Source organism: Perca fluviatilis, chromosome 22, assembly GCF_010015445.1.
Source record: "Perca fluviatilis chromosome 22, GENO_Pfluv_1.0, whole genome shotgun sequence".
Classification (NCBI taxonomy): Eukaryota; Metazoa; Chordata; class Actinopteri; order Perciformes; family Percidae; genus Perca; species Perca fluviatilis.
Genome location: NC_053133.1, coordinates 12474465 through 12492215, shown reverse-complemented (window position 1 = coordinate 12492215; position 17751 = coordinate 12474465). Strand labels below are relative to the sequence as shown.

Sequence of the window (17751 nt, the reverse complement as noted above, 5' to 3'; positions counted from 1 at the left end):
AAATAAACTGAGACAAGATGCACACACACACACGCGCACGCACAAACACACACACACACACACACACACACACACACACACACACACACACACACACACACACACACACACAGTCCTGACCTAAACCAGGCCTAAATGAGTTCTGCCAGCTTCTCTCATGTGGTCTCTCTGTGACGCTAGCTGGTCTGACTGCTAGCTTCGTTTCCCCTCACAGCTGCTCACCATCCACAGGCCTGATGAAAGGCTGCCTGTCAACACAGGGACAAAGACAGAGAGGCCTTGCCACATGTGTAATTAGCATTGCTTCTTTCACGAAGATTATAGATTATCTTGAGGAGATAAATGACTGGTTCATTGTAATTTGTCGAACCCAGAATAGGAAAGTTGACAGAGAGAAACCACAGAATGTAGGATAGCAGCCATCCCTAAAGGGATTAGATGCAAAACATATTTAATTTCAATCAAAATATTCTTTCGGTCATTCATTGCAATAGGTTTGATTGATACGTACATGATTATTATAAGGCTGCATACATATGTTGAGGTTGTAACTGAACAGTCCCTTACAACTCCTACAGTGTGTTTTGCCTGCTGTTCATGGCTCCACATCCATACCTCAAATCAAATGAGAGGACGCACAAGGAGAATGTTCAATCTTGTTTTACAAATTTTACAAACAATGATCACATATTCATCTTCTGAAAATAACATAAACAATCTACTTTGTAAAATGAATTAAAATATAAACAAACTGACATTTGAATTTTCTTCATTAAGGCTTGCACATTAAAACATTATGAAAAAAAACAGTAATAAAATAGCTTATCAAATGCATAGCATTTTTTCTTAGATACACACTGCACTTGTGGTGCAATTAGAAGACATAAAAAAGTCTACATATGGGATAAAGCATACATCATCATACCAAAGCTGGATGTGTCTCTTTACTGTAAATTAGCTTTTGGCAAACCCTGCAAACCATAAAAAAGGAACATTCACTCAGTAAAATGCCAGATCTTAATGTAGCTTGTAGATTGAATTTTCTACCATAAATATATTTACTTCCATGGCATGATTTTGTAAGACCAAACACAATTATTTCCACATGGTGGATATTGTGTTATGCAAGGAAACTCTTGAATTCCTCCAAATGTCAAATTTAGAACCGTTAAAAAGCAGGAGAGTACAGACTTTAACCTGGGCTAGTTAATGATGGAAGGTGGGACATGAAAAATGTTCTAACTCCTTTATATCAAGACCCAGCTGCAATTTCCAACAATAAAAACACAACGTTCTTCCAGTCTGAACTCTCGTTCCACATCCAATTCCCAACAAAATCCCCATCATTGTCTGGAATGGAGGGAGTTTCCATTTGAAAAAACATGCAGCCTTCCAATGGAAAATGAAAAAAGGCACTTTAGAGATGCCTGAAGCGAGATTCATTGACTAATGTGTTAAAATGGAGAAGTTATAGAAGATTACATTCCAAACAAATGATGAAGGCATAGATAGATAGATAGCTTCACATGCCAAAAAGTTGCTCTCAGATCTTGCTCTCTTAATTAAAAGCCTCCCTTTCCTTGTGTTTGTACAGAAAGCTGGTATGGTAGACAAATTGTGTGTTTTTTATTTATTCAGGTATTTTTGTAATGTAATTGGGAGCTAAGATATATAAGGTGAAGTAACCAACAGAAATGACCAGAGATCATTTTTGCATTGTCAAATGGAGATGATCACTACTGTACTGTACTACAGGGGTCCATGGGGACTTGGCTTGCCCTAGAGCAAGGCACCAAACCCCAAGCTGCTCTGGGCACCTGTCCATGGGTAGCCCCCTCGCTCTGACATCTCTCCATTAATGCGTGTCTACGTGTTGTTTGTGAGTGTGTGTATTTTGGGCTGGTGTGTGTAATGTGTGAAAACAACAGAGTGAAAAAAATGTATTTCCCCTTGGGGATCAAAAAAGTATGTAATAAACAGCCATTGGTCACTTTTCACTTTCCCAGTGGCCGCTCCTCCATCACTCCCTGGACAAGCAGTGTATTATCTTGTAAGGTGCTTTGGCAAATGGAGTCCCTTTGTGACCTCAGGCTGCTTTGGAAAAATGGGGCCGTCTCATTGGCCTCTTCCTGGACAGGTCTCCCGAACACATCGTCCTGCCCCGCCCCGTCACTGCCAAGAGACGTCTGGCTGACATAGACGACGATGACATCCCCGCTAAAGTTCATCACCTGACCGCTGGAGATGAAGGTGGTGTTGTGGTCCCCAGACACCTGAGCTGTACGGAAAAATGTGGGAGGGAGAAAAAGAAGAGACTGTGAGAAGTAGAAAACACATCAAGACGGGGGCTCAAGAGTAGTAAAAGGGTGAGATGTGGGACACAGTTTTTGGAAAATATTTGCCTGGTACATAATTTTTTTTTTGCCTTTTAAAAAAAGTAAAATGCCGGGCTAGAGAAAAGTGGGCTAGAGTGACAAAAGCCTTGGTTTCATGACAAATGAATCAACATTTCCCACTCTAACTGGTATAGAAAATGAGTGGAATGACACCATATTGGAAAATGAGATATATATATATATATACATATACACACACACACACACACACACACACACACACAACACACACATACACACATATACAACCGGTCAAAAGTTTGGGGTCACTTAGAAATTTCCAGAAATTTAGAAATGTCCATTCCACTCTATTACAGACAGAATACCAGCTGGGATCAGTTGCATTGTTTTTTTAATCAGGGCAGCAGTTTTCAGATTACATTATGTGCTTACATAATTGCAAAAGGGTTCTCAACTGTTGTAGAAAGAAGTGGCTGATCTTTAATTTAATATCTACATTGCCCATTATCAGCAACCATTCATCCAATATTCCATAGGCACATTCTGTTTACCTATCTGATATCATTTTAAAAGGCTAACTGAGAAAAAAACAATGCAACTGATCTCAGCTGGTATTCTGTCTGTAATGGAGTGGAATGGACATTTCTAAATTTCTGGAAATTTCTAAGTGACCCCAGACTTTTGACCGGTAGTGTGTGTGTGTGTGTGTGTGTGTGTGTGTGTGTGTGTGTGTGTGTATATATAATATATATAGTACAATTGTGTAAGAGAGACTTTTTTTCCCCTCAACACACAGGCAGATAGAGCTTTCCCTATTCATGATGTCAGTGAAAAGGGACTATATCTTGGCTAACCTCGGATGACAAATGGACAGCGGGTGGGATGACCATGCAGGATGACCACAGAGAGGCCACAGCTACATAGACCGCCATATCATATCCTTTCTGCCTTATTTGTTTCAGATTGTCCAGCACTTTTAGCGTGAGAAACTCAAGACCTCTGAAAACAAGTCATTTATCAAGGGTTTAGGGTTTCACAGACATGGCTGAACAAATGCAAAAAAAGTGCCGTTCAACTCTCTCTAACCTTTATGTTCTTCCAGTACTGTAACATGTTTCTCCAGAAGAGAACGTTCCATGGTTTGTCTCAACATTATACCTGCCGCAAAATAATTTGTACAAACTTGCACTGATCTACTGATGTACTGATGAATGTAAGGTTCATATATGGATTTTAGCCCACCAGGTGAATTAGGAAATAAACTGTTTTTCTTTCGTAAGCCATCTTTCACCACATTAAGCCTGTGGTTCCTATTTTATCCAGCATCCTGTCTGACTTTCCAGCCGGCAGAACAAGCCGTGACTCACAGCTCATGCCTCATATGTTCACACATGTGCATGGACACACACATAATCACAGTAAATCTAAGCAAACAGGCTCTAGCAGACACTTTAACACATACACACACTCACACACACACATACACTAAAAAGCACACAAAGCTCTAAAAAGTTGCAAAGACAGACAAACACAATCACACACTCACAGATGTGTATTTCTTGTGTTCCCCATCTGAGAGCCTTTCCCGGAATACCAGTCTGAGAGGTCTAGCTCAAAAATATGTCATTTCACCACAACTTTGAAAACAAAGCTTGATGGAATCTGCTTGGGTTCTTCTGTTTATCCTTTCTTAATACCAAGCTGATTTTTCTGGATGCCCAACAATTGTGTCATTAGAGTCTCCTGACAGGGTTTTTAAACCAAAGACTACAGTTGAACTCTTGTAGAACCCCTTTCCTATTCACACTCAAACAAAACCGCAATTGTACACAGTCCTCCCCAAAAAATCTTGCTCATTTTATACAGCTTACAGTTTAATTCCTTGACCAGTAAAATATATCTGGGTCATTACTACTTTTGAGGTGTCCTTGAACAAACACATTTAACCCTCAAAACTTCTGCAGTGGAGTATACTGTACTTTCTTCTACAGTATGCGCGAACTGTGGGAGACAAACAGAAAGAAATGAAAAGTGAGGAAGAAAATTCTGTTGGACAGGTGAAACCTCCAACCCCTTGCTTGACCTTTAAATAACACATACGGGAAGTCCATTTAATCGGCTGTTATTACTGCATGATGGGAAATGGTGTTAATTTCAGGCCAGCCAGACTGTAATTAAAAAACCCAGTCATCAGTGAGAGTCGAAAAAACTCTTCAGATGCTTGTGTGCTTGTGTGTGTGTGTGTGTGTGTGTGAATGCCATCTACAAAGCTTCTGTTTACCCAGAGTTCCATAGGGTTGCGCAAAGTGACCACAGCTTTAATTGAAGCAAGATGTGTGCAGCTTGAGTAATACTTTTATAACCCTGCCCACCCAACAAAACACACACACTCACACACACACACACACACACACACACACACACACACACACACACACACACACACACACACACACACACACACACACACACACACAACTGTATGTTAGAGTGTGGTTCTGGTGGTTCTCTAGTTCATCAAACACTCACATATCTTATTCCTGCTTCCTGTGTGGTCCCCCAAAATTCATAGTCCAGCTATCAATACTGGCTTTAATAAAACATATTTCTTGGAAACTAGCACACACATCTTACACTTATGCTGAAACCAATCCTGTTATTAGTTGTGTTCAGCATGTTCACCTAATAATGCCCCAGTTTGAGCCAACCTCTCTTCCCATCAGGCTGTTCCGATAATTCTGCTTGGATAACTAACCATAACCACTCAGTGTTTGAGGCACAATACATAACTATGTTTCCTGGAGATTTTTCACTTTGGCAGTGTGTAAAGGTCTCAGTGAGAACAATACAAGTTCAACCATGTGACAGTAAAACTTTCCATTAAAACCAACATGAATTTCATTCTGTTGTTCTTGGTCGCTAACCCCACCTATTCTGGGGAGAGAGAACTCTTCTATGTAGTATATTAAATCATGTATGGGTATGACCCTGTGGTTATACCCTGTGTCCACCTGGCAAACACAACTGTGGTCCCACAGTCTTTGTAATGAGCCATTATCCCCAAGCACACAACCTCTGTGCATTCAGTTTTTATTGATATTGTTTAGTGGTGATATACAGGAAAAAATCTAGCTCCATAGCATCTCTTTGCATTGCCCCAAGAGAGTTAAAAAAATTAGCTTGACTTGAAGCTTGAGCTTGAAGGTGTGACTTTTTAAGTCACTATCACGATACACAAACTTATATTGTGAATTTTGATGTTAAGTCAAACGTACTACTAAGATTATTTACTTTATTTATTTTAAGTTAAAAGTATGACTTACAAAGACGATGAAAAAAAGCCAAGATTATAAAAGAACAAGACTGTATATCATTATTCCGACTTTAGCAAGTAAACCTTTTTAAGTTGTAGTATCTCATTATATTTAGTTAAACTTTACCAAGTATCTCATAATTTTGACCTGCCATTTTATAATTTGAAATCATTATCTCATAATGGGCCCTATCTTGCACGCAATTGCCTTCGTACACCGACGCAAGTATCATTCCTATTTTGCACTCGACGCACAGCGGACTTTTCCCTCCACAGACGCACGTCGGTAAATTAGGGAATGTATTTGCGCTTCCCGGGGCGGTTCAGCCAAAAGAGGAGGCGTGTTCAGGCGCAAACGTTACGTGGTCTTATTTTGCAGTTTCAGAAAACAATTCCGCCACTGACCAGGAAAAACCTGGTCTAAAGTCAGTGGCGCTAGTCTAAAGTCAGTGGCGCTAGTCTAAAGTCAGTAGCGCGTTATTCAGATGCTATTTTAGGGGCGCATGCTTGGCCATAATGTAGTGTGTGCACAACGCGCATACACTTCTCTCATCTACAGCAGTTCCCATTTTTGAAAACCATACATAATTACAAAGAAAAATATTACTGAAAATGCGCTTCAGGTGTTTGGATAGGTCAGGAGGCACTTACAGTCCTCAAAAAGTCGCAGCATTCTTTGTGGCTTGTTGTGTTTTACACATTTCCATGAATCATGGATGTGTTGATGACATAAATGAAGAAATATTAGAGGACTTAAGGAGACGTGATGTTGAACTACAGTGGGATTGGACACTCCGACGGAATCTGGTCCGGGAGTTATGCGCAATGCGCTCCTGATGGAGCGGGTGGACGGAGATGGAGTGGAGGGGGGGGAGGAAGGGGCACAACAGGTGCAGGTGGTGCGTTTGGAGCATTGACATATATAAAATGGACCAATAGACCCCGTTGCTCTGGACGGAGACCAGTGAAGGCTATTAGAAGCACTTTTCCGGTGATCTCTTCCTTTACTGCGCAGCCTCCAACTGACAGAGACAACGTAAATGTGACGTGAGCAATGTGTCTGAAAGTTGTAAGTCTTCTAGTAGCTGTGCCAAGAGAAATCTCAATCATTTCCAATCTTACAGAGACGGAGAGTGTAGGTATATGTAAGGAGATAACATAAGCACAGGCTAATTATTGCTAACTAACATGCTAGTTAACATTCGTAATTAAACCTAAACAGCTAATGTAAGTCGAAACTGCCTGCGAGCTTCTCCTGTACTATACGGTAATTCCTCTACTGTGCGACAGTAAGTCACTTAGTTATGACACAATCGTTAGCGTATTTTTACAAAAACGTCTGCTACGGAGCCATAACGTGAGGTACAAGGTAATGGAGCCTTTTATACATTGTCGTGTTTCTTTAGAACTAAACAATGGACAAATAGAGTCTTTAAATGCTTCAGATGTAAAGTTATTCGCAGTCAAGTGACGTAAAAAAAAAATGGCAGTGGAATGCTAACAAGAGGTGATACCTTTGTAGCAACAAAATGGCGCCATCGGAGGTTCGCATTCAGAAGCGAAGCTTACCCCCTTGGTTTGGAGGCCCACGCTCCATGGCTGCAGCAATCCTCTCCAGACTTGAGGAGACGCGCCCGAGAGGCCGCAGCAACATCGCCACCCGGTCAAGACGGGCATTTATTACTTTGCCGCATCCCGGACAGCTCCCGCTGGCGTGCGCCAGGCAAATCCGCCGTCATAATAGCAGTCCGCCATGGAACAAGCGCGCCTGCTCTTAAAGGGAATGAAAGATGACGCTCTGATTGGTTATTTTCACGTTACGCCCAAACCACACCTAGCTACTTCAGACCAACCCATTTAAGATTTGCGTCGGGCGCAAGAGTCATTTATCCCGCCGTTATAATAGCAACAGCGCCAGAGATCCGCCCACAAAGCTACTTGCGTTTGCCGTTTCATACTTGCGTTTCAGATCGTTAAAATAGGGCCCAATGTCTCACAATTAGTATTTTATTTTGTCATTCCTATTATTTCAACTATGTTTTAATTTTTCTGGCACAAACATACATTTATTACTCTTTTATTATAAAGCAGCTGGAGAATGACAAGCAGGAGGAGAGGGAATGACACGCAGCAAAGAGCCACAGCTCGGAATCAAACCTGTGCCGCTGCTTCAGCCTCACCTTCTACCTTCTACCGTGCAAGCTAGATTTCACCCCAGCATATTTGACCTAAGGGGGGACCAAGTCAAGTTTTGCATTTTCACCCACCTGAGGTAAGAGTTGGTTCAGCCAGCTGACTATGGAGGCTCTCAGGTGAGCACTCCAGTTCTGACTCCCCAGAGGAGAGCTTGTTTCCCCTGCTATCCCCCCAGGAAAGTCCCTGGCCTTGCTCCAGGCTCAAGCCTTCAGGGGGCTTGTCCAGGTAGAGATCTCCAACAGATGAGGAAGTCATCAAGGGGCTGACAGAGGTCATGACAGAGATTGTACTGTTCTCTGTTGAGGTGGAGTCTGTGCTTGCCAGTCTGTATAATTCCTCCTGTTTTACCAGTGAGCTGTCAGTCAGCTGAGGTTTGAACTCTGCTCTCACCTGAGCCTGAGACAATGGCAGGCAGAGTTCAGGGAGTGTACTGGAGGGAGGGATTACAGAGGAGTTGTGGAGGAGTGGAGGAGAAAGGGAGACAAGAGATGCAACACCTGTCCCACTCCTGGACAAAACCATCTTTGTTTGATTTCCCTCACCCCTTTCTCCACTACTGTCTGCTCTTATAGTCCCATGTTTCTCCTCTTTCCCACTCTCATATCCATCCCTTTCTCCATCCAGCCCTCCACACGAGCAGGTTCCTGGAGTCCCGGAGCTGACAGCCTGGCTACAGTCCTCATTCTCCCCTACTTCCAATGGCTCGCGGACGGGAATGACGCACACACAGGAACCTGCCAAAAGAGGAGACACACTCACAACCTCCTCTTCCTCTGACACCTCCTCAGGTTCTCCAGACCCTTTACTCTGATTGGCCATCACTGTCTTCCCCTTGTTCCCTCCTTCTTCTTTCATTTCCCCCAAGAATGGCAGTGAGACCCTGACATCGGGAACAGAAGTGGGGAAGATGCATGGGAGCTCATCAGCGGGGCTGTGGGGTGCTTGGCAGATGAGTTTGGTCGTCTCACATGGTGAACATTTGGGGCCTCCTCCTGTTCCTCCTCCTGATCCACTGTGGTAAAGAGGGGCCAAGGTCTCCTAGAAGGACAGGAACAAAGAAAGGCTCATTGTAAATAACTAATATTTTGTGCATGAATAGTAAGAAATATGTGGTTTCCCAAACCCTACACCATGTAGTAATAGACATAAGAGCTGCATTTGTTTCTATTGTTTCATTTGATGATATATTTCCTAAACAAATCTAAAACGTAGGTGGGATCACTTGCAATAACTTTGGTTTCTGTGTATTCCCACAGCTTTTTAACTGAAATTCCACTTTACCTGTTGTATCCTAGTCCTCTTTAGATTCTGGACACAGGATCGCAGATTTACTAGACAAAGAAACAACATATTTAATATAGGCCCAGTTTGTACCTCAAGTAAAATCTAAAGAAAATATTTCCTTTTGATATACCATAATGTATAGTTAGTTGTGTGCAATGTGTACCACTTGAGTCAGTTTTGATCCAATGTCTATGATGTATGACACCTTGAAATCATAAACCCTTGTAATGAACAATAATAAAACATCACATCATAGCTAGAGGAGAACTTCAAGATTAATATGATTGTAACCTACCAGAGAGTAATTTCAGTTTGTCCTTGTAGCAGAAGAGGAGCAGGATAAGGAGACACAGAACAGTGATGACTGAGAGCACGGAAACGATAACCCAGGAGGGTGCTGCAAGAAAGACGAGTTCAGAGCTTGCTTTTCTACTCTACATCTACTGTCAGTCGTAAACGTCTGCCATAGTTATAAAAAGTCATAAATATCTGTCAAAAATGCAATAAATCAGACACTTTCTACATTTACAGCAACATTTAAAGTAGCAGAAATTATATTTGCTCTATAAAAGTTAAATGTGCATTAAATTAGCTCTGTATGGTGACAGTCTGCGGTGAGTGTGTCCATGTCTTACCAGGGGTAAGTGGTCCACACACTGCATCAGCCTGAGCGCTGCCTGGCTGTGTTTCACTCCTGCCCTCATCCTTACAACTAGAAAAGAGGATGAAATACAAAAACACAGAGTGAAGGGGAATATTTGTTTCCATGCTGTTTTGCTGCACCTTTTTAATATTTATCTCTAGTTGTTATTTTTATACTGATCTTGGTATTGTTTTTTTTTTGTTCTTTCCTTGTAAAGTGCCTTTGAGTACCTTTATAAGCACTATATAAAATAAATGTATTATTATTATTATTTGTACAACTGGAGATACTACTTGTTTTTTTCATTCCCTCTACATCTTACAAACCAATCTGCCGGCCTTTACAGTTAGATCTGCATTGACAAAGGTAAGAAAGAGGAACAGATGAAGAGAAAAACCTCTCCCTCCCTTTTTTCATCGTCATCATCATTATTATGGATCCGGACGGCAGTGGAAGCTGGTGTCTGGTCCAGGGTTCCAGGGGAAGTGGTGTGAGCATTACTCATAACAGCTGGCTGGTGGTTAGGTGAACGACAACTACACAATTGCATTTTCCCTTCACGACACCAAGAGATTCCAGGCTAAAACTCTGTGTGTGTGTGTGTGTGTGTGTGTGTGTGTGTGTGTGAGTGTGTGAGTGTGTGAGTGTGAGTGTGAGTACACTTACTTAGTCCATTGTTTGCATTGTTCGGCAGTGTTGCCAGCAGAGAAGAAGCCTTTCTTACATGCAACACATGTCTGCCTTCCATTAGTAGAATCTGGAATGAATGACAAACATTGGAGTATATCTCTTAGTGACACTCCGCTTTAATTGTTTAAGGTGTGTTTTGTGTTAGTGTGTCTCACCGGGGTCCACCTCAAGTCCATATCCAGCACTACAGGTGGGTATCCTCTCACAGTACTCACAGTTGATGGGGTGGCATTGGAGGCCGGCAAGGCAGCGACACGGCTCCTCCGCCACAGGGTTTTCAGGCCTCTCCATGAAGCCCTTAACTGGCGGTCAAAGGGGAGAGTATTTTAGTGCAAAGGTAGTCCAAATCCTTGAAAGGAATGATCATGTGTGTGTGTGTCATCTCAAGTTCCATGCCGCAGGCTGATCTGTCTATCTGTGTTGCTGCTTGGGTTTGGAAGTTTTGGAAGTGGCTTACAAGTAAGTAGAGATCAGTTTGATAATGACACAAATTGGTGCAATTTTATTTTAGCATGTTCAGGCCAAGAGACACTTTCCTGGGGTTCACCTCATCATAATTATACACAGGGACATTTTCTGTGATGTTCAAAACATTTTTGAATACAAAAAGAGAACATCAAAATCAATACAATGGTACTCCAATAATTAAATACTTTAATAAACCCTTCATCTTTATTTTTGTTGAGATTGTAGTGTTCTTGAGGGCTTTGTTGTACAGGATAGTTTTATACTCAACATTTTTGTTCTCCAATGCAAGTAGACATGGGTCGACAAATTATTTGGAAACAATATGGTTAAAGACTTTTTCTTATTGTATTGTTAAGGCATAAGTAACAAAACTGTGTTTACACACACTTTTTAATACTTTTTTGTTATATTAATATGCTATCCTTGTTCCAGCTGCAGGTACTGACCTGGGTCACAGAACTTTGGCTGAAGACAGCGCTTCTCTTCAGTCAAGCCGGGCTGGTATTCTCCACGAAAACATTTAACACATTTAGTCTTCTGGGAATCAGTACAGTCGTTAAACACACGGAAGCCTGACCAAAAAAAAAAAAGTGAGCGAGAAAGATACAGAAGGAGAAAGAAAGACAGATGGAGTTAAAAACCCATACATAATCACAGTAACCACTAACAACTTAATGGAAGAAGAGAAAAGGAAATTCACAAAATTAGAGCTCTTTTCCTCTTTTAAATAAATGGGTACTTCTTGTGGATCAAATGTCAACCCAAATTGTGTGTGTCAGTGTGGTAGTGAAAACATGTGCACATCTGAGCAATTTTTAACCAAAATTTTCCATTTTTAAACATCCTTCCTCTTATGATTTAATTTGATCTTTGTGAATGGAAATCTATTTTTACATTATGCTGCTTCCACTGAGTAAACCAGATATGCAATATACTCTCTTAGGTTTTACTTCGATCACTTTCTGTATCTGTTTGTGTATGCTATTACCTGGTTCACACTTGTTGCAGCATCTGGAGTCTTTTAAATAATGTGTTTCCTCACACTGGAGAGATTTGGAGACAGCATTCTAAAAAATAACAAGACATGAAATGTTTAGTTTTTTTATGTAGCAGGAAAGCCCTTTTATGACACATATTCAAGGAGAATATGTAAAAAAAAAAAAAAAAAAATGACTATCATTCTTTCTGAAGATTACCAAATTATATGATTTGCGTGATCAAAAACAGTGATTATCCATCAGTGCTTTTTTCCTCAATGCATGCCACACTTTTCTATGACAATCCTTCTCCTTCTTCAGTTCATCTTTCAAATCCATACGTGATATTTTGAGATGGCGGTGAGTAATGAGAGGAAGAGGATGGTTCAAACATTTCCAAGACATGCCAAGGAATTATTTCCACATTCTCAGAAGCACCTGACCACAGCAGTGCACCGCACACCCTCCGAACCAGCCAACGGAACCCCAATAGCAACCAGTTACATGAAGATAACCAACTGGAACTAAACACAATCAACTGCTGTTGGCTCAGAATTGATAAACTCTCAGGAGATATTCTCCTGATCCCCACTAGTGAGCGGTTGAAGGAAAATGCAAGGATTGGTTAAACTTGTCCATTAAAGGTCCCATGACACGGTTCTCTTTGGATGCTTTTATATATGCCTTAGTGGTATGCCATACTGTATTTGAAGTCTCTTTCCCGAAATTCAGCCTTGGTGCAGAATTACAGCCACTAGAGCCAGTCCCACAATGAGCTTTCCTTAGTATGTGCCATTTCTGTAGCTATTGAGAGGAGAGAGGGGGGGGCCTTGACCAACTGCCACTTTGCTCATTTGAAAGCCATGATGTCTCTCTCTCACGGGTGGGCCAAATTCTCTGGGCGGGCAAAGCAGAGAAAGGGGAGGTAACCTTGCTCCTTATGACCTCATAAGGAGCAGATTCCAGATTAGCCCATCTGAGCTTTCATTTTCTCAAAGGCAGAGCAGGATACCCAGGGCTCGGTTTACACCTATCGCCATTTCTAGCCACTGGGGGACCATAGGCAGACTGGGGGAATGCATATTAATGTTAAAAAAACCTCATAAAGTGAAATTTTCATGCCATGGGACCATTAAGTAAATAATGAGAATAGACAGCTGTTAAGCTACCTTGGGGGATCATTCTATTCTAACCTATAATGCTAAGTCTCCTGCTGTCATTCAACAGTGTAAGATTTAGCATTAGCATGGAGTACCAGAGCTCATAAACATGGAAGTAAACAGTGAAACATCTGTGCATGTTTTAAACAATAAATGGGAACTGTAAAAGACCACGAAGGTAAGCCATGCAGGCTCTCACACACACATAATGTACACACCCTCCTGCCACCCTAAATTAGAGGCCAGTAAACTCCTTGCCACATTGCTGAATTAGAGAATCTGGCTGTTATGATAGAAAGTAAAACAAAGCCACAGTGTCTATATATACACATGTAGAATAATACAACCTATAGCCCTGACTAATCTCTGACCAAACTCCTTTTTCTCATTCAGCCCTTCTGAAAGATTTTTTTCCCCATGAAATTATAGACTTATTCAGTCATTCACACTACATGCACAAACATGCTGACATTCATAAGTCTGTCTGCCATCAACTTATCATCAATGCTATATTTTCTTTCCCACAGTGAATCTGTTTGACCGTAACTCAAATGTCAACGGTCCAAAACAAATGACACTTAGTTTTACAAAAAAGTTTCATGTTAAAATATTAACAAACACCATATCAGTTTTGATAAAACAATAAAATTATGTAATGTAACTCTAACACTGTCTTTCACACCCTTTCCTCCTCTTCCCCGTGTATTTGTTTCTCACACCTTCACGTTAAGCCCTGTTTAGTCTCAGTGTCTGTCTGTCCAGCCTCAGGCTACAAGAGCACAACATGCACACTGGCAAGCGTTTAATTACCTCCACTAAGCCTCTCACACATCACCCAGTCTTTGTTTTAAACTCTAACCAGAGAAATAATGATGCACAGCGCTCATAGCTCGGACTGCAACATTAATGAGGACCATGTGCTGAAGCAGACACAAGTGACAGACGTAGGGAAGGTTCCCATGCTAAGAGGTTCAGGTTTGTGTACTGTAGATAGATAGGCAGAGATGTGGAGAGACGTAGAGAGACACATCTGTAAAGCCAGTGGTGGTCAATCCGTACAACTGGGCCAGAGTGCACAGGAAGCCAAAAGAATGCTGGAAATTTTATTTTTGTTACCGCCACATCTAAACATTGGGTCTTGGTTATGCGAGGCAGTATGTTTTAAATCACTAAATACATATGTTAGAGGAAAAGAGCTGATCCACCCTATATGATTATAGGTTATTATGACGGTCAAGACAGAACATCCAACCTCAAAGCTAACTTTATCTGCCGTATGGATTCAAATATACACTTATGTTTGAGTGTGTGTGAGTCTAACAGAAAGAAAGAACTAGGGGAGGGAAAGGGGGAAATAGTCTGATGAATGGATAGAGTAGGGGGGATTGAATGGAGAGAAAAAGACAAGGAGTATTAAGTGACCTGTTGCTCCGGTGATATTCAGTAACTACCCTTTTTTAATCATCTTTTCCTAGCTGTGTGTTTATCTTAATACACTTCACCAGTTGTGTGATTCTATCAAACAGGAGCGTGATACAGAGTGCATTCCATTTGCTCACAGAGTACCAGAGAATTTGCATAACGGCCACAGCAGCCATTGGCACTGAGCCAAGAGAAGCACAGTGTGACTTTATCCAGTGTCACTTTATCCACGATAAGGTGCTGTAAAAGAGTAATGCACAATTCAATCTTTTTACAATACTTGAGCCTGTGATTATTCTTTAAAAGCCATAAAAACAAATCCTTTAAAGTGCCACCTGCATTATTTGAAAAAAATCCTCCTGATAAAACTTCCAAAACTTAAACTATATGGGCATCTAAAAGATTTAGTGGATTATTACTCAAGTCATAATCAAACAGTTCGCATTGTCTTATCTATAAAACCTGTTTGTGCTTTTCATGCCACCCAGCCAATAACAAATTGGTATCAAGTGACACTGTAGGATTTTCCAGGAAAAAAAAAAATCCTCTACAGTAGTGCGAATATATTGACGAATGATGATGAATTGCAGCAGGACAAGTGGCTTAATACTAAAGAAGAGCTGGGAAAGACTGCAGTCTTTATTAATCATTTGAATGCCTCTGTTGTCTGTGTAGGTAAATCAAGTTTGGATCTGCAGGCCTGAGGCAATATTCTGTTATTGCTCAAGCCGAGGTAGACATAACACTGCTTACTGACGTGCCGGTGGGGGGATGAATAAATGGATACTAGAGAAATGATTAAAATGAATCAGCGATTTTTGTGAATGTTAGATGTAGGGAGTTAGGAAATAGGTAAATTGCTGATGGATGATTGAATGACAGATGGTCAGATACATGAATGCATGGATGGCTAAAGAAGCCGGCTAATAAAACGTACAGGAGCCATGTGGGTAGGCAATTAAATGAATCCACCAAAGCTCTGCTTATTCACAATGTATTGACTTTTAGGGTCTTGACATCTTGAAGTAATCTTGTATTGCTCAATGTCACACAGGCAGTTTGAAATGAGTTTGGAATGGATTGGATGAAGTGGTTGAAAACCAAGAAAAATGAAGGGGAATTCTTTGGGGATACTGTGCGTCAGTAATGGCAAGACCATGGTGAGAACAAACCAAAGCCAAAGGTTTGCAGTGTCACCTTAAAACGTAGGTGAAAAATATCTCTTCCCTTCCACACACTGACTCGCTTTCCAGGCATTACACGCTTGCCACTACTTGAACAAATGTGACTTGTGGAAAAAAAACAGCTTTCTGTGCCATTACCTCTCTGGAACTCAGGATAGATATGGATGCAATGCTTTTCCTAAGCATTATCTCTTGCAACACATTTTAGTGAAGCAGAGAAGAAAACAAGGGAAGAAAGAGCGTCTGTTCCAGACTAAGTCAAAACGATGCTGGTTTATGGTAATGCAGGCAAACATGCAGTGATAGATCACTGGTGCCCAGCAGTCCCACCACTACAACCACATCTCATAAACTACTCCACCTGGACGGAGTTAGCTCCTTGGACTAAACAACATGGACAACAACATGTCATGGGCCATTCACTTTTTTTCCTCAAATTAAACTGTGTGCTTTACATAATGGTGATAGTGAAACATAATTTGATCACATTCTCGCAGTCCTTTCTTCTAGGGAATAAATCCCTAGAATATTTTTGGTTTCAGTGGCTATCCTTCTGGATCTCGGTTAGGACCCTTTAACCCTTGTGTTGTCCTTCGGGTCCCAGTGACCCGAAGGACAACACAAGGATTATGTACTTCCGTTTACTTTGTTGAGAATTGCTCTCTAAACCATGTTTCTTGTAAAGTAAGTAAGTAAAGTTTATTTCTAGAACACATTTAAACACAGTTTAAGCTGACCAAAATGCTGTACAAACAAGAACTAAGGTGCTGTATTAACCCTTGTTTAGAGAGCAATTCTCAACAAAGTAAACGGAAGTACATAATCCTTGTGTTGTCCTTCGGGTCACTGGGACCCGAAGGACAACACAAGGGTTAAGGACTCTGTTCCTCACTTTGGAAGCCTCTCCTTTGGCAGAGCTAATGAGGTTCCTGATGAGCCATTTGGCCAGCGCCGGGGCCCCGCTGGACCGGGAGAGAATGTTTGGTAGAGGGAGAAGAGCATCCAGTTGCCAGCGGCGTTTTTGCGGTCAGAACAGGGGAGGTGGACTCGACCCAAACACAACTGTTTCCAGTCAGTGTCCGGGCGTAAAAAATCCAACCTCCCCATTTCTCTCCTTCTCTCTCTGACCAGTTCATACTAATCATAAGACGTGATGACATGTTCTGGTTTACTGTTACATACCTCCATTGCCCTACTCACGAAAACAAAACATCATGATTGTCAGTATTTTGGCATTGCCTCACATTCAAATAAAACTTTAGCGTATACAATAAAGAGTATAAGTAATACGTAAATAGTAAAGGCAGAGTATACAAAAAAGTAATTATCAACTCTTGTGACTATTAAATTCACTCCCTCGTTATGTTATCAGGGAAATTAAACCTTCTTTTTATAACCAGAAGTGTTTTACCTGTGCGTAAAAGGTGACGAGGACGCATGTTATCCAGCCTCGGACTATCCAACTTGTAGACAAGTTCAGTCTCATCTCTGCTGGTTAATGAACACTACTTCTGAGGCAAACTTTTCTTTCTTATTCAAGATGACGACCCTTTATATCGAGATCCGATTCTTCTTTAGATTTCCTCACAGTAAATCACTTATTCTTGTGTGCATAAATGCGGCGGAGCCTCCACACCGTCTCACTGGGCATTCTTGCGCCTTCATTCCCGGTAAGGCAGCTGCAGTTCCCACCTTTCTTCTCCTCTCATCTTCCTCCTGCGTTCACCCACGCGTTGTGGAGTAAGCTGCATGCAACAGCTTGTAAAAAACTGGCTGACTTAGGGAGGGAGGGATCTCCTCCCACGTTGGTAAAAAAAAAAAAATAACACAAGTTCACCGCGCACCTCCCTTTTCCCTCCTGGCTCTAAACACTCTCTCTGAAGGAATTAGTGTGTATATGACAGTTAAAGTAAGTTGGCCTGATTGTTTTCAGTGATTATCATGGTAACAAACTTTATACACTGGAATTAGAAAAGTACTGTTACTATGTGTCTCTGATAACCAACATGTTTAGCTGTCCAACAGCCTGCACAACTTATTTACTTTGTCAAGGGGCA

General features: G+C 41.3%; 1 protein-coding gene across 1 annotated transcript; it reads right to left on the bottom strand.

The window, feature by feature from the left end:
• Window positions 1-408: 408 nt before the first annotated feature.
• tnfrsf11a (tumor necrosis factor receptor superfamily, member 11a, NFKB activator) lies at window positions 409-17426 on the bottom strand. The gene is made up of 10 exons (XM_039790671.1): window positions 17106-17426; window positions 11940-12018; window positions 11398-11523; window positions 10639-10785; window positions 10460-10550; window positions 9786-9862; window positions 9446-9547; window positions 9148-9197; window positions 7938-8904; window positions 409-2278 (listed from the first exon to the last, which is right to left on the bottom strand). The coding sequence occupies exons 1-10, from the start codon at window positions 17178-17180 to the stop codon at window positions 1995-1997; spliced, it is 1998 nt and encodes a 665-aa protein (XP_039646605.1). The 5' UTR covers window positions 17181-17426; the 3' UTR covers window positions 409-1994.
• Window positions 17427-17751: the final 325 nt, after the last annotated feature.